At 34.9% G+C, this 22,908-nt stretch overlaps 2 protein-coding genes across 3 annotated transcripts in view; one reads left to right on the plus strand and one right to left on the minus strand.

The window, feature by feature from the left end:
- The window catches only part of LOC148949608 (solute carrier family 2, facilitated glucose transporter member 1-like), a 236,082-nt gene that overhangs the window by 170,270 nt on the left and 42,904 nt on the right, over window positions 1-22,908 (minus strand). The window lies entirely within an intron of this gene.
- The window catches only part of LOC148949609 (solute carrier family 2, facilitated glucose transporter member 1-like), a 229,399-nt gene that overhangs the window by 66,183 nt on the left and 140,308 nt on the right, over window positions 1-22,908 (plus strand). The window contains exon 1 of one of the 2 annotated variants that reach the window (XM_089093631.1): window positions 761-872. The exons of the other annotated variant lie outside the window; for it this stretch is intronic. Within the exon in view, the coding sequence (XP_088949757.1) occupies window positions 855-872 (18 nt within the window). The 5' untranslated portion in view covers window positions 761-854. Of the gene's footprint in view, window positions 1-760; window positions 873-22,908 lie in introns of those variants that run through there. 2 annotated transcript variants of the gene reach the window in all.

A 22,908-nucleotide genomic window follows, 5' to 3' on the forward strand; every position in this document is an offset into this window, starting at 1 on the left:
TTTAACCCAATTTAAGGCCACTATGGGGTGTCAAGTTTTATTGTTCCAAAGGGGGACTTTGACTCATCATCTTGGTTTTAAAGAATCCAAATTTCCAAATAATTTTTGAGGACTCTGTAAGTTCTTCCTATAAATCTATAAATCTTCTCCTAGGGAATCAGTCTCAAAAGAGCATTTCTGGGGTAAATTAAAACCCTGAGCCTAAAAAAATAGGTGCGCATGAGCATCGCTATTGGAGATTTTTGGTCCCAGATTCCTCCAAATTACAGGCAGCAAAATACAATATAATTTGGATATGTTTTGGCATTTACGATTAGTATTTCAATACATTTTCAAAATTTAACCCCTCCCCCCTACTTGAAATAGAATCCAGCATGTATTCCAGATTAAAGTCTAGACTTGACATCCGCATCATTCTTGTTTGTCTCCTGGGGCAACCTTCGATGTCCTTCATCAGTGTCCTTAGAATTTGTTCGTGTAGCAAAAGGTTAACATTTGAACTTTCATTAGTATTGTGGTTAATTTCAAACTTAGTAAACCACAAAAAAATCTAAAGACGCACAGCCTAAGGTTCACTTCCTTGTTTTAGTCGGCTATTAGGAATACGAATAGATGAAACAGTTCATGATATTCGGCTCTTGCATCGTTTCTATTTAGAACTTTATATTCTTTTAAAAATAAGTTGAAATTTTCTTTGGAATTTTTCACATAGATAAACAAGAAGTTTCATCTCGACGCAACGATTTTTTTAAGGAATCAAGGTTTTATCTGTCTCTGGCCAGAGAGATTGACTCTAAAAATTTTGTCAGTTTTCTGTGGGATTCATTAGAGGTGTTTTGAATTGCATATCAGATATGTCAAAAAAAGCCAAGGTAATTTTTTTTCAAGCTATGATAGTTTTATTACACCAATTTTATTAGATCTTTTCCTTTGTTTATCTTTATATATAGAAAAAGAAAAAAAGCAAATGAATGTAACTTATGAAACTAAACAGCTTGCATTTTTTTTTTTTTTTTTGAGGAAAAAATAACAAAACCGAAAGCTAGTTCAATAATTTTTAACTGCACCGAAATCATAAGATTCCTGTTTTTCCAAAATTGTCTTGAAGTGTATATGCTAATCCATATTTTTCCCCTAAAAACCCACCCCTGTGGTCCTAAGTGAATAATTTGGGGAACAATCATGATGCTAAATTGTACATGAAGTGGAAAACCATTTAAGGGCAGAGCCAGCTTTGCCGGATCCCTGCTTTTCAAAGGTTAAATTTACACTAAAACAGTACACTAAATATACACTGAATTCAGGCAAAATACATTTCTTGGGGGGGGGGGGGTTGTTCTCCCCCATTTTTGAAACAGTTCTATTTTGAAATAGGTTTTTGACACTTTTAGTTAGTGCACTGCTAATAAATATGTATCTTCAAATTAAATAAATTACATATATTTGAAATCAGCATAAAAAGCAAAATCTTTCGATGCAAAGTTGTAATCAAATCTATGTTTTTTTAAGTGTTTTTTTTTCTGTTGGGGAAGGGTGTTCTTACCGGTCATTAAGTGGTGTCAATTAACAGGTGGTACGTGCTCCTAGAATTTGGAATTTTTTGGGGGGCGGATGAGTTCACTAATAATGTCTTTTTTTGGTATTTTCATTGAAAAAATAAAAAAACGAGAAATTCTCCCTTCTTCTCAATTTTTTAAAATATATTTTGTCCCCCTCCCCCTAATTTTTTTGAATTGACACGTTTACGCTTGTTACCCTGAAAGATTTGGGCATGGTTATATTTCTTCTCCTTTTAGGTATTCTTAAGCTTTTCTGGCCTTAATTGAATTATTATAGACTAGCTACAATTGATTGGTGCAAATTCATTAACGCTTAAAGCACCAAGGACGTAACAAAAACATTTTTGTCTTCTAGACCAACCGTACATCTGTTCATGTCTGAAAACTACATTTCTCTAACATTTCTCCTTTGGTTACTTAAAAATTATGAAGTTTTTGGGGCAATACCACATTTCGCCAATGCTATTACTCTGAAACTTCAAAACAAATAAGCACATCTAATTTGGTTAAATTTGCAAGCAATTTTTCTTCAGTAAATATTCAACTAACAACTATCTCTTGATTCCTAAGGACAACTACATCTTCAAAGAAAAGCTACACCTCCTGATTTTTACCCAATTTTTAACCATGTTATAATGGTAGTAGGGAGGAATAGTAGTATTCAGGAGGGGTGTGAGGGGAAAGGGTATTGGGGTGGCAGGGAGATAGGGTGGTAATGGAGTTGTGATATGAGTGTTTTATGGAAATGATTTTGTTGAAAGAGTTTGGTTTATTGTTCGGCTCTTTTGTCCTTTTTTAATTTCTTATTAGTTATTATTGTATTAAAGTTGATGAAACTGGCTATTATCTTATGCCGCACGATACCAAAAACATCATTTTTTTCAGAAATACTGCGTTTATATTTTGTTTTTTCGAAACCCATCCGATAAAAATTTTTAAAATAGCCATTTTGCTAAAAATTAGTTCAAAAGAAAAATAAGACAAACTCCGGTGTCAATACAACCCCCCAGGGTCTGGGGGCAGGCGTTCTAAGTTGTGCCCTGAGGGCGTATATGGTTTTTGTGAAAGGGATGCTCGTAAAAGATTTATAGAGGGCTTATTTGATTGGAAATTGAAAGTTTTAGTTCAGTTTTTGAGAGTCAAGAGATTGGAGGGCAACTAGCCCCATTCCACGCCTTTTTCCCCCAAACCCATCCGCTACAAATTTTGAGATAGCCATTTTTTAAATATGGCTGAAAAATTAGACAACAAAAACTTGGGTGTCGACACAAAAAATTCTTTTAAATGTTTTCAGTTTTATAACTTTTAGAAATAATTAATAATAATTTTTTTTTTAAATAAAAAAATAATAAAAATGTAATTAATATTCCTAAAAAAAATCTCTTAAGTGTTTTCACTTTTCTAACTTTAAAAAATAAAAAATTAATTAAGATTTTAAGGAATAAATATCAGCATATGTGTATTAAACTGACAATGCACATTTTTTTTCAGTAAATTCATTTGAATTTTTTTCAGTAAAGTACAAATTATATTCTGGCTTTTAGAAAGCATTACTCAGACTAGTTTCTGCACGTTTTGAGTTTGACTCATTTTAATTTCTGTTTATTTTGGGTTTCATTTATTTATTGATACTGATTTATGGTAGCCTAGTTGTATGCTTGGTAGATTATTTGATTCTATTTTTGTTCATTTTAGGTTTAATGGAGTGCTCTACTTTTTTTTTGAAAAACGTATTTTGTGCAAAAAGTTGTTTTGTTTAATTTCTGTTCGTTTTATATTGACATAGTCTTTTTCAGGGAGAAAAACTGAGCCTCTTATGAAGTTAACCAACCATCCCTTCCATAGGGGCTTAAATGTCCCCTGAGCATAACTTACAACCCTTGTCTCTAATCTCTGGGGCTTGTTTCAACCCTAAAGACCTTGTTATGTGATATTTGGACTATTTCGAAAAGACACATTTCGGGACAATACGACGTATGTGTAGGGGGGAGGGAGTAGCTACCCTCTGATCACTTTGACTCTTAAAAGGAGCACTGGAGCGTCTGATTACCAATCCAATGAGTCCCTTGCGCTGAGTGTTGAAATGTTGACGGGACGCTCTTTTATTTGTAATGGGTTTCTTGGGTAAAAAAAAGTTCAAATTTGGGGTTTGTTGACTCTGACTGCTTTTGACTTTTGGGACTCTTGGGAACTAGCAACTTTTGAAACCTGACCAGAGACGACTGATTCTGCAAAGGACTTTTGACTCATTTTCGACTATCAGAAGGGGTGCTAGCCCATTAAATTTCCAATAGAATGAGCCCTTTTTGAATTATCTACAACAACGTTTTTATAAAAAAAAGCGTTGTTTTAGAAAGCTTGGGGCTTAGAACCCTACTCATATTAACTAGATATATGAAGTTGGAAATTTTTCCCTTTGCACTCCAATCATAGCGCAACGTTAATACGCGCTTTACTGAAAGCAATTTATATTTTAAGTAATTTGTCTTTTATTATTATAAAATTGAAAAATAAGAAGAGTAGCGAATTTCTTGCGATTATATTTTCTATTATCAATCTAGTTTCATCAGACTGATATGCACTATAGTTCCATTAATAATTTTTTTTATATTCCTAATAATTTTTTTATATTCCATTAATAATAATTTTTATTCCTAATATATTTCTTTAAAATGCGTAAAGGAGCCGAATAGATTTTTTATTGTAAAACTTGACTGCAAAGAGTAAAATTGATTTGTTTGAAAAATTTAACTATTACCGTTATTTGCTAAAGATAATTGAAGTATTATTGTTCTATATGTTTAAAAGAAATTAAAATAAATAAGAATATTGACATGAAACTGTTTCTTTTAACTTGAAAATTTCCTATGATGTGGTTTTTATTGCTATTGGAATTTTAGCTTTTCATGATTATATTTTCAATTAAAAAATAAATATTAAATGAATTTAGTTTAAATTTGCTATGGTATTAACCACAACGCAATAAAGAAAAAGGACGTCCCAGGATCAGTGATGCCAGGTGCCTGACTTTAGGTTGCGCACCAAGGGAAGCGAAAATGCGCCATCGGCGCATTTTCGCTATCTATTTTTGGGGTGGAGTTCAAGATTCAGGTTAAATTAGATCTTGCAGGGATGGGTGCAAAAAAAAAAAAAAAAAAAAAAAATAGAGACAATATTACCAGATAGCGTGAATTTCACTTTTCAGAATACTAGAACTCAAAATCGGTAGGATTCAGTCTTCATTGGCTGAATTTGGCACCGTATTCCGAAATCTGAAACAATAAAGCATTTTTGACTGATTACATGCGCTTTTGGGGTCGAAATTTTCTATTATCAGTCTCTGGCTTAACAAGAAAGATATTTCCCTTAGTTCTTTGGTATGTCAGAGAATCAAATAAAAGAGGGAATGAATGAAGATCTAAAAAAAGAAAATACTTGCCAATATCTAAGGTGGTATTTTAAATAACTTTCTGGCTAATATGCTGAATTATTCCCTATCAATAATAGAAACTGTGATTAAAAAACTAAAAAAAGAAATAGGTACTCAGTATACTGGTCTTGCAATATAGACAAGTTATACAAAAACGTGGAAGTTAAAGGCGCATTTGATAAAGATAACTAATATATAGGATTTTCTAATGTTTTTTTTTTGATAAAGATATATATATATATATATATATATATATATATATATATATATATATATATATATATATATATATATATATATATATAAATTTATATATTAATCAATAATAATAAAGTTCTTTTAATCCATAAAAAAAAAAAAAATTCATAAAACTATCCAATTAATAACTCATAGTGAAGATAACTCGTCTGTGGGTTATTCACTCAGCAATAAATAAATACCTCTATATCCAGATACCGGAATAAAAAGATGGCTCTTCAACTCTCCGTATGGTAACAAAAACCAAAACTCCCAAAAAATTCAAAATAACCAAATAAAAATAAATAGAGTAAAATTCGGAGCATCCACCCCAGAATTTAAGTTAAATTTAAGAATTAAATTTATTCAAATAATAAAATCAAATAATCAAATAATAATTCAAAAAAATTTGTAAACGTCTTCCACAACTCAAACGGTCCAACATTCTACAGTCCAATGAGTCTGTCTAATCTCCTAAATCGGGAACGGAGGAGATAAGGGAAGTTCCGCCCCGTATTGGATGACTCTCCAAACTCACCCTCCCCCTCTCCTACTGTCTACGCTAAATTTTTCTTCTTTATGCCAACTACGTCGCCCCCACCCCAAAGGGTTTAATAAGGTAAAGTTTTGTATGGGAAGAACACATAGTAAATCTGTTATAATTATCCAATTATAAGGTTAAAATACATACTCTGTGATAGAAGCAAAATTGCTTTTGCACACAAAACCCTGTTAAGGTCAATTCCAAACAGTCGTGATCCCTTTGTGTCAACAAGTGAAATGGTCAAAACACCCTTAATGGAGCTTTTACAATCTTTTGAAAATTGGCCCCAGATGAGGTCAGTGCCACTTGTGGATCAGTTTGCCTCTTGCCACTTGAATCAGTAGAGTTATTCTAATAGTGATGTTAACGATGAAAAGGAGGACTAAAAATATTAAGTAGCATGATAGGGCTCAACTGAATACGGCCAATTTTGGAAATTCATTTTAATATGTGTTGACATCATATGTTTTACGTATTGGTTAAAACACAGGTCATTTACATGATATGTACAATAAAGAAATAAGATTATAGAGTTACGAATAGATCGTGTATGGTTAAGACAATCAATACCACCAGATTTTAATATATTATAGATATTTTCTTCTTTTCTTCATTTTTATTAGCTGCTTCAAAATGAATCAATTTCTTTTTAAAATTATTCCCATAAAAATATAGATTTTCGCAACATTGAATATTTGAGCGTGATTCCTATAGCCTAAACAATAATCATCCTAAGCTATAAACGAGTTTTGTCGCAAAAATATTTTAACACGACATAATATTTTTAATTAATTTCATTTTTATGTTCCTGGGCTCCCCCAAGCCATTCAGCGTGTCCCCAGGTGGCGATAGGGGAACGCTCTACATATATGTAGGATACCTCCACTGGTGGCATACACCAAGGGGGATCTTGTTCTTAGGGGTCCATAATAGAATCTTAGGCGTTCTCGCCCGGGTTCATACTTACAGCTAGAGCAGGAAGAAAGTCTCTCAAAGGTATATTCAGAAGGGCCAACTATTTCGTCCACAAGTTCCTGGAGTTGCAAACCTTCTCCCGGTAATGGGTTAAATTGCATGGTGATGCAGAACACCATCGCGGGAGGATCCTCTATAGGAGGACAACTGTGGCAGGGCGTAAGATCCAGATCTATGGACAACGGCCTTTGCAAAGGGCTGCCTCGACCTTTTCGGGGTACCTGCAAGACTAGGGACCTTGTGGTAAACTCTATTCCCACTTGAAGAGTGGCGCCCCTCGAAGAAATTATAGCCTAGTAAATGACACAGCATTCGCACGGGATTCTGACTAATGGACAATTTTTCTGGGCTTGGTATGGGCGTCTTTGGGCAGAAAAACCTCTTCCTAGCTAATTTATCTATTATGGGTTGCCTCCCCGTAGTAGCATAATATTTATAGGCATGAATATATAATGAGTTGGAGGTAATTGGCTTGAGACTGTCTGTACAAGATTTTAAGTCTTGTTGATAGAAGAGCATGGCCAAGTGCTGAAAACCATGTTGTGACCAAGATGGGCCCGGGATGGCACAAAGCCTCCATTCATGGAGGTCCCAGGGACTTCTTGCTGTCCGGTTCTATGCCGGCTTAAGCACTTTGGTGTAGACTTGAGAAGATATGTGATCCCCGTCCAGCACTGGTATCCGGGATCATTGTTTTTCTGAGGCGAAAATAATTTCAATGATTTAAAGAACATGAAAATTAGAACTTGGAATGTTACGACATTAAAAAATGACTATCGTATCGACATTTTGACTGACGAATTCAGATGATTCGAACTTGATTTATTAGGAATTTCAGAAACTCATATTCCAGGGGTAGGAAGCATGAAATTAGGTGATATAGAATTTGTTTAATCAGGCAGGAAGGATGGGGTACATAGACAGGGAGTATGGCTCATGATGAATAAGAAAGCTGCTACGTCTTGTTTAGGCTGGGAAGGTATTAATAATAGAATACGAATTTCTCATTTTATGACTAGAAAGTTCAGGGTATCAGTTATAGTAGTATACGCCCCTGTAGAACCGACTGACGGAGATACTAGTGACTCAGATGAATTTTACTTACAGTTACCGGAGCAAATAGATAGGGTCCGAGGTAGAAATATGATGTTGTTACTGGGAGATTCTAACGCCCAGGTTGGTAGAAATAGGGATAGATAGTAACCTAGCCTAGGTAAATTTGGTGTAGGAAATGAAAACAGTAATGGATACAGACTTTTGCAATTTTGTAGGTATAACAATCTAGTTATAACCAATACGGGGTTTGGTCATAAAATGACTCAAAAGTTAACATGGTATTCACGTGATGGTGAGACAGCAAACATTACTAATTACGTTATAGTAAACCAAAGACTGGCAGGATCAATACAGGATACTAGGGTATACAGTAGTGCTGTTATTGATGTTAAAAGTAAAGATCACCATCTAGTAGTGTCAAGGGTTAATTTAAAGCTGAAATATCGGAAGGGTAACTCCCGGGAAGTTATGATGTTGGTAAACTCCAGGATGAGAATTTGAGAGAAACTTTCCAGGAACAATTGAATACTAAACTTAAGAGTTTAAAATTTGATAATTTGGAAGATGGTTGGAATAATTTTAGAAAAATAATTTGTGAAGTTGCTGAAGGTGTATTATGGAAGAAAACTAGAACTGTAACTAAGAATATTAGTGAAAGAGCTTTATGTTTAATAGAAAGGATAAAGAACTTGTACAAGAATTATCTGAGTGATAGATCGTATGAAAACAAAAGAAATGTAAAGAAAGTGGAGAAAGCATTAAAGTATGAACTCAGGAGGTGTGAAGTGGAGGCCATAGATAAAATTGCCAAGGATCTGGAAGATGCATCTAGACGGCATAATAGTAAAATATTGTACTGGCACGTTAGCAAATTGAGAGGGAGTTGTCAATCCAGACTTGGCCCAATTAAAGATAGGAATGGGGTCGCAATTCGCGATAAGGAAAAAACTAAAGAGAGATGGGCCGAACATTTTGAGAATTTGCTTAACCAAGATAGAGTTGCAGGAAAAAATATAATGGAAAATGAAAAAGTTTGTGATACCTTGGATGTGAAGGAAGATTTGTTCTTTGAGGAGGAATTAGCAACAGTACTAAAAGGATTAAAGAATAATTAGGCTCCAGGTGCTGATAGGGTGGTAAATGAGTTTCTTAGATATTGTGGATCTGAGGTTAGATATAAGTTACTGAAGATCATGAATATGATTTTTGAAAAAGAGGAATTACCTAACGATTTTAGGAAAACCTTAATTAAGCCACTTTATAAGAAAGGTGATAAAAGTGAGTGTGTTAATTATCGAGGCATTAGTCTGGTCTCTGTAGGTAGCAAATTACTTAGTAATATGATACTTTTTAGACTGAGAAATGCCGTAGACAAAGTTTTAAGAGAAGAGCAGTGCGGTTTTAGAAAAGGTAGAGGATGTGTTGACCAAATTTTCACTCTTAGGTTAATAATTGAGAAGTGCCTGAGTTTTCAAACACCTTTGGTCCTCAGTTTTAAAGATTATGAGTAAGCGTTCGATTCTGTTGATAGAAGAGCTTTAGTGAAGGTTTTATCCTTGTATGGTATACCAGACAAATACATTAAAGTGATTAGTGTTATGTACGAGAATAACACTGCTGTGGTTAAGTTAGGAAATGAGGTTAGCAGCTGTTTTTGTATTAAATCAGGAGTTAAGCAGGATTGTATTCTATCCCCCTTTATATAGATTATTTGGATGGACTTTGTTTTAAGGAGCACAGGAAAGGCAATGGGAGACCACGGAATCAAATAGGAAGGAAAAAGTCTCCTGGACTTGGATTATGCTAATGATTTAAGCATCTTAGATGAAAGTGTGGGCAAAATGAATGAAGTTTTAGAGGTTTTGTGAGTTAAGGGTGCTAGAATTGGTTTGAAAATTAATGTTAGGAAGACTAAATCACTAAGGTTAGGAATAAGTGAAGATGGAAAGGTGACGTTGGGTAATGAAAAGATTGAAGTAGAGATCTATGTTCCATTTCTACTACTTTATGTTCCTTGGCACCTTTCCAGAGCATGTACTTATGGATTCTTGTACTTTATGTTCCTTGGCCCCTTTCCAGAGCATGTACTTATGGATTTGCATGGTTTATGTTCCTTCCTGTACTATTTGGGGGGATTACGTTTCTTGGCACCTTTACAGAGCATGTACCTATGGATTTGCTTACTTTACGTTCCATGGCACCTTTCCAGAGCATATACTTATGGATTCTAGCAGACTATGTTCCTTCCTGTGCTATTTGGGTACTTTACGTTCCTTGGCACCTTTCCAGAGCATGTACTTATGGATTCTAGCAGACTATGTTCCTTCCTATATCATGCAAAATAAACTAGCCTAACCGTCGTTGCTTTGTCGAGTTTTGAGTAAACAAAAGGATTGTAACACCTGATTGGCACGTTTTTATGCAATTTCAAGCCAGTGAAAAGAACGAAACGTCTTTGAGTCACATTTTTTTTTTTACAAGTAAATTCGTTGTTTCTCTATGATTCAATCCCAGCGCCCCCCTGCTCTGAGTGTTGAAAATGACTTCACGACATTATTTTAGTTTTTTTTTCTTGTCCCAAACTATTTTTTTTATCATGAACCGTTTAGAAACCAATTTGATCAACTTGGAGAAAGTGCAAATAGAATCGTTACTGATATTGATATTAGTGCGAAAACTACAAACTGACAAAAATATCCAGAACTTTTTTTTCTTATAGCCTTGACTTTGAAGACATTTCTTCATCTTAATTGGCTTTAGAAATATCATGCAAAATAAACTAGTCTAACCGTCATTGCTTTGTCGAATTTTCAGCAAAGGATTGTAACACCTGATTGGCACGTTTGTATACAATTTCAAGCCAGTGAAAAGAACGAAACGTCTTTGAGTCACATTTAAAGAAAAAAGTAAATTCATTGTTTCTCTATGATTCAATCCCAACGACCCCCTGCTCTGAGTGTTGAAAATGATTTCACAACATTATTTTAGTTTTTTTTTTCTTGCCCCAAACTATTTTTTTTATCATGAACCGTTTAGAGACCAATTTGATCAACTTGGAGAAAGTTCAAATAGAATCGTTACTGATATTGATATTAGTGCGTAAACTACAAACTGACAAAAATATCCAGAACTTTTTTTTTCTTATAGCTTTGACTTTGAAGACATTTCTTCATCGTAATTGGCTTTAGAAATATCATGCAAATAAATTAGCCTAGCCGTACTTTCTTTGTTAAGATTTGATCAAAAAAAAGGATTTCTTCAGATGACTGATCTGTTTTCATGCAATGTCAAACCAGTGAAAAGATCGAGACGTCTATGAGTTACATTTTTTTTAAAGTGAATTCATTGTTTCTCCATGATGCAATCCAAGAATCCCTCTACTCTGTGTGTTGAAAATGATTTCACGACATTGTTTTAGGTTTTTTTTTCTTGTCCCAAACTATTTTTTTTTATCATGAACCGTTTAGAGACCAATTTGTTCAACTTGGAGAAAGTTCAAATAGAATCGTTGCTGATATTGATATTAGTGCGTAAACTACAAACTGACAAAATATCCAGAACATTTTTTTTCTTATAGCCTTGACTTTGAAGACATTTCTTCATCTTGATTGGCTTTAGAAATATCATGCAAAATAAGCTAGCCTAACCGTCGTTGTTTTGTCGAATTTTGAGCAAACAAAAGGATTGTAACACCTGATTGGTTCGGTTGTATGCAATTTCAAGCCAGTGAAAAGAACGAAGCGTCTTTGAGTCACATTCTTTTTTTAAAGTAAATTAGTTGTTTCTCTATGATTCAATCCCAGCGCCCCCCTGCTGAGTGTTGAAAATGATTTCACGAAATTATTTTAGGTTTTTTTTCTTGTCCCAAACTATTTTTTTTTATCATGAACTGTTTACAGAGCAATTTGATCAACTTGGAGAAAGTTCAAATATAATCGTTACAGATATCGATATTAGTGCGTAAACTACAAACTGACAAAGATATCCAGAACTTTTTTTTTCTTATAGCCTTGACTTTGAAGACATTTCTTCATCTTAATTGGCTTTAGAAATATCATGCAAAATAAACAAGCCTAACCGTCGTTGCTTTGTCGAATTTTGAGCAAACAAAAGGATTGTAACACCTGATTGGTCCGTTTGTATGCAATTTCAAACCAGTGAAAAGAACGAAACGTCTTTGAGTCAAATTTTTTTTTACAAGTAAATTCTTTGTTTCTCTATAATTCAATCCCAACGTCCCCCTGCTCTGAGTGTTGAAAATGATTTCACGACATTATTTTAGTTTTTTTTTCTTGCCCCAAACTATTTTTTTTCATCGTGAACCGTTTAGACCAATTTGATCAACTTGGAGAAAGTTCAAATAGAATTGTTACTGATATTAGTGCGTAAACTACAAACTGACAAAATATCCAGAACTTTTTTTCTGATAGCCTTGACTTTGAAGACATTTCTTCATCTTAATTGGCTTTAGAAATATCATGCAAAATAAACTAGTCTAACCGTCGTTGCTTTTTTGAATTTTGAGCAAAAAAAAAGGATTGTAACACCTTATTGGCTAGTTTGTATGCAATTTCAAGCCAGTGAAAAGAACGAAACGTCTTTGAGTCCCATTTTTTTTAACAAGTAAATACGTTGTTTCTCTATGATTCAATCCAAGCGTTCCCCTGCTCTGAGTGCTAAAAACGATTTCACAACGTTATTTTAGATTTTTTTTTCTTGTCCCAAACTATTTTTTTTATCATGAACTGTTTAGAGACCAATTTGATCAACTTGGAGAAAGTTCAAATAGAATCGTTACTGATATTGATATTAGTGCGTAAACTACAAACTGACAAAAATATCCAGAAATTTTTTTTCTTATAGCCTTGACTTTGAAGACATTTCTTCATCTTAATTGGCTTTAGAAATATCATGCAAAATAAACTAGCCAAACCGTCGTTGCTTTGTCGAATTTTGAGAAAACAAAAGGATTGTAACACCTTATTAGCTCGTTTGTATGCAATTTCAAGCCAGTGAAAAGAACGAAACGTCTTTGAGTCACATTTTTTTAACAAGTAAATTCGTTGTTTCTCTATTATTCAATCCCAACGCCCCCTGCTCTGAGTGTTGAAAATGATTTCACGACATTATTTTAGTTTTTTTTCTTGCCTCAAACTATTTTTTTTATCATGAACCGTTTAGAGACCAATTTGATCAACTTGGAGAAAGTTCAAATAGAATCGTTACTGATATTGTTATTAGTGCGTAAACTACAAACTGACAAAAATATCCAGGACTTTTTTTTTCTTATAGCCTTGACTTTGAAAACATTTCTTCATCTTAATTGGCCTTAGAAATATCATGCAATATAAACTAGCCTAACCGTCGTCGCTTTGTCGAGTCTTGAGCAAGCAAAAGGACTGTAACACCTGATTGGCACGTTTGTATGCAATTTCAAGCCAGTGAAAAGAACGAAACGTTTTTGAGTCACATTTTTTTTTACAAGTAAATTCGTTGTTTCTCTATGATTCAATCCCAGCGCCCCCCTGCTCTGACTGTTGAAAATGACTTCACGACATTATTTTTTTTTTTTCTTGTCCCGAACTATTTTTTTTATCATGAACCGTTTAGAAACCAATTTGATCAACTTGGAGAAAGTGCAAATAGAATCGTTACTGATATTGATATTAGTGCGTAAACTACAAACTGACAAAAATATCCAGAACTTTTTTTTCTTATAGCCTTGACTTTGAAGACATTTCTTCATCTTAATTGGCTTTAGAAATATCATGCAAAATAAACTAATCTAACCGTCGTTGCTTTGTCGAATTTTCAGCAAAGGATTGTAACACCTGATTGGCACGTTTGTATACAATTTCAAGCCAGTGAAAAGAACGAAACGTCTTTGAGTCACATTTAAAGAAAAAAGTAAATTCATTGTTTCTCTATGATTCAATCCCAACGACCCCCTGCTCTGAGCGTTGAAAATGATTTCACAACATTATTTTAGTTTTTTTTTCTTGCCCCAAACCATTTTTTTTTATCATGAACCGTTTAGAGACCAATTTGATCAACTTGGAGAAAGTTCAAATAGAATTGTTACTGATATTGATATTAGTGCGTAAACTACAAACTGACAAAAATATCCAGAACTTTTTTTTTATAGCCTTGACTTTGAAGACATTTCTTCATCTTAATTGGCTTTAGAAATATCATGCAAAATAAACTAGCCTAACCGTCGTTGCTTTGTCGAATTTTGAGCAAACAAAAGGATTGTAACACCTGATTGGTTCGTTTGTATGCAATTTCAAGCCAGTGAAAAGAACGAAACGTCTTTGAGTCACATTCTTTTTTTAAAGTAAATTAGTTGTTTCTCTATGATTCAATCCCAGCGCCCCCCTGCTGAGTGTTGAAAATGATTTCACGACATTATTTTAGGTTTTTTTTCTTGTCCCAAACTATTTTTTTTATCATGAACTGTTTAGAGACCAATTTGATCATCTTGGAGAAAGTTCAAATAGAATCGTTACTGATATTGATATTAGTGCGTAAACTACGAACTGTCAAAAATATCCAGAACTATTTTTTCTTAAAGCCTTGACTTAGAAGACATTTTTTCATCTTAATTGGATTTAGAAATATCATGCAAAATAAACTAGCCTAACCGTCGTTGCTTTGTCGAATTTTGAGCAAACAAAAGGATTGTAACACCTGATTGGTCCGTTTGTATGCAATTTCAACCCACTGAAAAGAACGAAACGTCTATGAGTCACATTTTTTATTACAATAAATTCGTTGTTTTTCTATAATTCAATCCCAACGCCCCCCTGCTCTATGTGTTGAAAATGATTTCACGACATTATTTTAGTTTTTTTTTCTTGCCCCAAACTATTTTTTTTTATCATGAACCGTTTAGAGACCAATTTGATCAACTCGGAGAAAGTTCAAATAGAATCGTTACTGATATTGATATTAGTGCGTAAACTACAAACTGACAAAAATATCCAGAACTTTTTTTCTTATAGCCTTGACTTTGAACTACAAATAGCCTTTGTGCGTAAACTACAAACTGACAAAAATATCCAGAAATCTTTTTTCTTATAGCCTTGACTTTGAAGACATTTCTTCATCTTAATTGGCTTTAGAAATATCATGCAAAATAAACTAGCCTAACCGTCGTTGCTTTGTCGAATTTTGAGCAAACAAAAGGATTGTAACACCTGATTGGTTCGTTTGTATGCAATTTCAAGCCAGTGAAAAGAAAGAAACGTCTTTGAGTCACATTTTTTTTACAAGTAAATTCGTTGTTTCTCTATGATTCAATCCCAGTGCTCCCCTGCTCTAAGTGTTGAAAATGATTTCACGAAGTTATTTTAATTTTTTTTCTTGTCCCAAACTATTTTTTTTATCATGAACTGTTTAGAGACCAATTTGATCAACTTGGAGAAAGTTCAAATAGAATCGTTACTGATATTGATATTAGTGCGTAAACTACAAACTGACAAAAATATCCAGAAATTTTTTTTCTTATAGCCTTGACTTTGAAGACATTTCTTCATCTTAATTGGCTTTAGAAATATCATGCAAAATAAACTAGCCTAATCGTCGTTGCTTTGTCCAATTTTGAGCAAACAAAAGGATTGTAACACCTGATTGGCTCGTTTGTATGCAATTTCAAGCCAGTGAAAAGAACGAAACATCTTTGAGTCACATTTTATTAAAAAGTAAATTCGTTGTTTCTCTATGATTCAACCCCAACACCCCCCTGGTCTGAGTGTTGAAAATGATTTCACTATATTATTTTAGATTTTTGTTCTTGTCCCAAACTTTTTTTTTATCATGAACTGTTTAGAGACCAATTTGATCAACTTGGAGAAAGTTCAAATAGAATCGTTACTGTTATTTGTGTAAGTGCGTAACCTACAAACTGACGAAAATATCCAGGACTTTTTTTTCTTATAGCCTTGACTTGGAAGACATTTCTTCATCTTAATTGGCTTTAGAAATATCATGTAAAATAAACTAGCCCAACTGTCGTTTCTTTGTCTAATTTAGATCAAACAAAAGGATTGTAACACCTGATTGGCTTGGTTGTATGCAAGTTCAAGCGTTGGGTTCATTAATGTTGAAAACATCAAGTCCCTGTATGAATTGTATCTGCACCAATCCCGTTGTGGCAATTGATTTTATTTTATCGTATGACTCCTGCAAAATACTGTAACATTAGTAGATTTTTTTTCGGCTTTCCCACAAATATTTTATCGCAATTTTTAATTATTTTAGTTAAGAGTATTGTTTTGCCCGACATTGAAGGCCCACACAGAAATGACCTGACTGGTGTTTTAAATTGATAAATGTTCCCTTCAACAGTTCAACCAGACACGTAACTCTAGACCATAGTTTTTTAATGACTAAATAATTTCCCTACCAGTCCATTCAAGAATAATAATGAGAAGAACAAAATCAATAAAGAATCATATTTCTTGTATTATAAAAAACAACACTTTACAGAAAACAAAGAAAAATACACTTTTTAATTTATTTACAAATACAACATTTAATGAAACTTACACTGAATAATATCACTTTTTTTCAATGTAACATATATATTTACAAAAAAAAATCTGCTCTAAGTAAAAAAAAATATAACTTTGGTAGTGGCGGTGCGCCCCCCCCCCCCGCTGGCGGTCTCCCCCCCCCCCCAGGCCGTGAGCCCCCCCCCCTCCCCGGGCCGTGAGGACCCCCCCAAGGTTTTGGGAAAAATTTATTGGACTTTATTGAAAACGAGACTTTCCCTATGGCTAACACATTCGGCTCGGTCGGAAGTTAAATAGTGTCCCAGGGGGAGGGTAGTCACACCGTCTTGACAAACATAGACCTTGTCGGAAATGGTGTTCATGGCAATTTCTTCTACATTTACAGTAAAGTTCCTGTAGTTGTGGGAACGCATTGCCAGCAATTTGGCTCTTGGAATTGTATTTTGAACAATACAGTTCCTATAGATGTCCATGTCGAAATTCTTATCCACATAGCGCGTGGGTACTCCTTTGCAATGTTCCTTGATTTCCTCGTCGTGTGTCTGCATAAAGTACACCTTCGGACTTACAAACATACCACCGGAAATCATGTCGCTTCCCGTTTCTAATTTTAAAAATAAAAGCTGATTTCGCGCCCGACATTTCACTAGCTCTGGGTAAAGCCCACTCCAATTGGTGTACTCCAACCGTGAGCTGATAATTTCACCGTGCGCCAAATCATCAAGTAGGTTTGGGGTTTTTACTTTTATCAGTAGAGAATCTGTGTCCCCGTAGCAGACCTCTACTTGCCCCTTCTCCGGCCACTGTACTCTAGCCACATTGTAGTAGAATTCCAACATGAGCTTTTTAGAGATCTCCAAGATCGCACTGCCTGCAGCAATATTTTTATTCAGGACAATGTTTCTTTTTTTTTATTCAATAGTACCATGTCCGGACCAATGATTGTTAAGAAAGTGTAATTTGAATCGGCAATAATTCGACCACATTGTTTGGGATCGGTCACGACGTCACAACGATTCCTATTGCGAACACTCTCACACATTTTGCCAAAAGCCGAATTCAAAATGAGCTTATAAATTTCTTTTTCGGCTTTCGTTTGCGCATCAGAACGTTTCTTGACAATGGTGTCAACAAACGTTTTCAGATATGGTTTTTGACTAAACTGGAGGGTTTTATGAATCTTTGTGACGTTGAAACCGTTGTTGCACATCCATTTTAAAGCCACATGATGTACAACAATATTTTTTTTTGGCAGAAGGTCAGCAATAAGTTTTTGTTTTGAAGGTGACCAATGCAATCCGTCCACCTTGACTAAACGCCTATTACGGGGGCTCAAAGAGTCCCTAGTCACAGGTCTATTGATGCATGGGAAAGCAAAATCCTTTACTGAATCGTGAAGCTCAACTGGTATCTCTCCATCAATTTCAAAAAACCATCCAACCGCCTCATTCTCCTCAACACTGTCAATGTTAGGGAAATGGAGAGCTTGAGGGTCATTGAGCCATTTATAGTCATCGCAGGGTAGCACGTAATGGGACATGGCCGAGGGGTAGAGAGAATTCATATCAAGTAAAACTGCATCCGATTCTGTCCCCGTCTTCTCTCCAGTTGGATCAGTTTCCAAGATACGATCCCCGTGAAAAATGTATCCACACCTCATTGACCTCTCAATGAACAGGTGCTGATCGATGTCGGTGATTAGCCCAATATTTTCCCGCTAATTTTATGATGATGTCTACCACCAAACAGAGGATGAAATATTAATACTCCTACTCAATCTTAAATTTCCCATTGGTTGTTTCCGTATTTTTATACATAATTTTTAAGACAGTTAACAAATGAATTATTAAACACAGCTTTGAGAAATCAAGCCCATTTTTAAACCATCCCGCTGCCCAGACTTGTTTAGCAAAACTGTATTCATCGGGGGTGCACCTACGGTCGTGTAGACTGTCGTAAAACGATTCGATCGAGGGAATAGTTTCCTCGGTGAATCTCGACATGGATCAATAATAATCATAAGGAAATATTCCCTTGACCGTCAACAAATCATATAAATCATTTGGAAATTGTTGCTTGAGAAGGGGGAAAGCGTTGCAGCCGTCATCGTTTTTCTGCACTTGAATTAATTCGCTCAATGATTTAGGGAAAAAACTGTAGGAATCTAAAAAGCGAATTTTATTCGTGTACTCAACGACGTCTTCAACATATCTCCACATAAATTCCAAAACAAGCAACTTTTCCGATGATTTCGGAATTATTTTGTAGTAAAAATTGTCTATGACCCATGCATCATCCACAGCTCCATTTCTTTGAAGATGTTCCATTACTGGTAGCACATACTTCAGATCGTAGTTAGAATTATGTATAAAAACCGGAAGAAAGAGTTGCTGTTTAATTTTTAAATTACATGAATTGTGAGCCCACCCCCGAAAGTTACTTTTTCCCGTTGAATTGGGGTCAATGAGATGATTGTAAATCTGGACAGCGTCTTTTCGGACAAGAGCACCCCTACAAACCCAACAAATTGTTCCCTTTTCTAGTGCCAGTTGTCCTTTATATGATAATGACATTGGGTATTTGATGTGACGCAATCGTGAAATTGCACCGTTTGCTGTTTTTATTAAAGACACCAAAACTTCTCCATGCTACCCTCCTCATCCATAGTAAAAAAAAACTCTTCTAGCTGCATTTTATTATTGGAATCGTGACGGGCATGCGCATAGGAACACGCAACTAGTTTGTGTTCCGTGACTATATTTGGCCTTGATGGGTTCAATGCCTCCACCAGTCTTGATTCACAGTCAAAACATACTTTATCAACTTGTAGCAGAGAATTAAATTGTAAAGTATCTTTGCCTTCTGCCGGCATTTCTATTCTTTGATTGCCATGAATTTTACAATATCTCATGTGATCCAAGAATGTTCGCTCAGATCTAAATGGAGAAAGGCACATGGGGCAATAGTGACATTCCCCTTTCTGAACGCCTTGGGATAAGAATTGACTTATTGCCGTAACGGGGAAAAAATGACCATAGGAATTTACATCTTTGGGGGGCTCATAAATAACCCAAACCCAATTTTTAACATTATCTACCGATGGTGTCCTAACTGAATATAAAACTCTTTTTTTATTCGGTTTCTTTCCCCCCGTTACAAATTCTGTGTCATACTGGAGACCAAGCCCCCCACCCCACAAGTTTCATTTGCTTTTTCAAATACGGGTAGTTCTTTTAAAGACACCGGATACTTCCCCTCTAAACAGTCAAAATTTACTTTAGGGAAATTTTCACCACCGTTACGTGCAAATCTATCGAGATTTTTTATTGTTGACTTATTATTTAATGTTTTATGGGCTGTTACTAAAAATGCATATTTAACGCGTTGCAGCCCCGTGTCAAAATAGAAACTCTGAACCCCTTTAGTAGCCGACAAATCTGAGGGGCATTTTATTTGTCGATTACCCGCGCCTCTTAAAATAAAGTTTTTTTTTTTTAATCTACTGAGATTCAGATCCATGTGTTCAATGTATAAATTGGTGGACCCGCTTCCCCTCTCGTTAAATGTGTCCAAAGTCGATATTAATTTATTAACCCAGTTGAAAAATTTATCCACAAATTCATTTATACCAGGGTAAAAAGTTTGGTTGCCAGTTGAAAAATGAAAATAAAAAATATCCCCAGATGTCCCCTTTTGTAAATAAACTTTTTGATTTACCGATCCCTTAATCCCCCCTTGACCCCCCCCCCCCCCATTTCTGAATCTGAATCTCAATAAGTGATCGAAATCGGTCGATGTAGGTATGAAGAACATTTACAGGGTCTGTTAAAATGAGGCTCCCGTCAACCACGTTTTCCTCGGGAGGATTAAAATCTACCCTATGTGTTTGCATGTGACCTAGAGCAGACTCTAACAAATAAAACTCACGAAGTTCCGTGGACGTGACGCTATTTTCGTGTCCTGCACCTATTTGCACAGGATTCAATTCACTAATTATAAAGTCATCGTCAAAAGTATCCCCGGAAACATTAGGTCCAACAATTTGCATAAGGCTATCCATTTCTCCAGTTGTAAATTGAAAATCCAAGGGGATATTAAATGACATACCTTCACTAACATCATCCGGCGAGAGGGGACAATTACCCATGATACTTTGAAGTCCTGGTCCAGGGAAGGCAGTTGTTTTCGTAACTTCCCCCTGTAACTAGAAAATGAATGGATTGAGTTTTTTTCTTTGAGGAAAGTTTTATCACAATTATAGCACACTATTTTTTTTCTTAGTCGGATTTATCAAACAATTTTTTTTCTTTGAGGAAAGTTTGATCACAATTATAGCACACTATTTTTTCTTCTAAGTCGGATTTATCAAATATTTTTTTTCGTTGAGGAAATTATTATCACAATTAAAGAACGCTATTTATTTATTAGTTGGATTTATAAAACAATATTTTATTCTTTTAGGAAAGTTTCATCATAATTATAGCACACTATTTTTTTCTAGTCGGATTTATCAAACAATTTTTTTTTTAATTGTATTCTTATTTATCAAACAAATGCATAATAAATTACGAATTTTTGCTTATAGCATTATTTACAAAACAAATGCATAATAAATTACAAATTTTGTTAATAACACACACACACATGCGCACACACGTTCACACACGCGTATACGCACACACACACGCGTACATACACACGCACACACATGCGCACACACACACACACACACACGTATGCGCACACACGTTCACACACACGCGTACACACACACACACACACACGTATGCACACACATACATACACACGTATGCGCACACACGTTCAGACACACGCACACACACACACGCACATGCACACATGCGCACACACACACACACACACTTCTTCACACACACTTTCACACACACACGCAGAAGCACACACACATACGCACACATACAGGCGCACACACACACACACACACACGTATGCACACACACGTTCACATACGCACACATGCGCACACAAATCACAACATTTGACTAATAGCAATAAAATATGGTAAAAAAAATCTCAATAATTCAATAATTGTCAATAATTATAAAAAAAAATAATATAAAAAACTCAATAATTGTCTTAATAACTCATTAAAAAAAATTGACTCTTTTTTTTCCTACAAATCTAGTCATCCATAAAAAAAGTCATAAAAATAGCCTATTTTCAATGTGTAGTCTGTTATTTTCAAGATTTTCCGGAGTAAATGATAAAATTGAAACTGTTAAGTCCCGCATCTCATATCAAATTCTTTATTATACAAATTAGAATCTGGAATTATGTCTAGCAGTGCAATTCTCAGTCCTTCAAATTGACTTGGGAAAAAGAATCATTAGCGAGAAATAATATTTGAAAACTCACATTTAGATTTGCACCTTGCTTGTTCAGGGTTGTAGGGACCACATCATTCTCATCTTGCATTGGTCGTGAAGGGCTCGGTAATGTTTGATGAGGGGTAACTTCACAATCTTGTGGGGCAGTAACGTTATGAGCTATCATCCACTCTCTTTTCAGCTTTCTACCCGGCTGTATAGGGGTTGGCACGGGTGGGTCTTGGGCAGGCAGCACCGGTCTGGAATGGATGTGGGTGGCTCCCGATGGGCTATCTATCTCCACTTGTTGCATGGGAGTAATACCGTTAGCCTTAGCTCTCTTTCGAGGAGGAGAGTAATTGCAGGAATTTTTCTCCTTAAAAAAGAAGAAAAATTTAGCATGGAAAAACGATTTCCCTTTTTACAGAAGAAAAAATTAAGATATTTAAGCACACTTTCAACTAACTACGACTAAGTCTGTTAAATGTGAGCTAAAATCCAAATTAATACAAAACTTAAAATTTCTCCCCAAGAAAATATTTGAATACGATTTGGTTGTATATAAATTCTAAGTTTCTGGCTAGAATTACACAAACCCTGTCTTAATCATCAACCTTTTGTTTTCATAACTCAGATAAGACACGTTTGAACTCCGGCTTCAAAAGGGACTCACTGTAATTATAAACACATGTGGTTTTAGACCGGAAAAAAGATTTTTGATAATTGGGAAAAGGGATATTTTTGAACGAAATAACTAAAACTAAGGAAATAAACTCGTAAACATAGGAGGGGAGGGGGGATGTTATTTATATAATAGAAAAAAGAGCGTACTTTAAGTTTTCAAGTGAGTATACTCATAATATCGTAGGGTTTGTATTGTTGGAGGGGAGGGGGGCTATGTCCCCCTGAAATTCGAATTTATTAGTGGGATGGTAAAATGATTTTATTTGGAAATAAATTATGAAATTTAGTAAGCTGTATTCACATTGAAAATTGACGTATCCATTGCTTCAATGTCAATAATATTTAGTGTACTATCCATGATATGTTAAATCATTATGAAAATTAAATCGTAAGGTAAGAGCATTTTATATAAAAGCTCAAGGACGAATAAAAAACCAGCCCTTTTATTTTTAACCAATCAGCAGTCGAGTTATCGTATATTGAGCAACCACCGATGTCTCTGATTGGCTCCTAAAAAACGGATGTTAGCTCAAAAAAAACAGTCTGGTTGAAAAACTTG

This window comes from Artemia sp. Qi Xiang Cuo, chromosome 8 (assembly GCF_049724085.1).
Source record: "Artemia sp. Qi Xiang Cuo chromosome 8, ASM4972408v1, whole genome shotgun sequence".
Lineage (NCBI taxonomy): Eukaryota > Metazoa > Arthropoda > Branchiopoda > Anostraca > Artemiidae > Artemia > Artemia sp. Qi Xiang Cuo.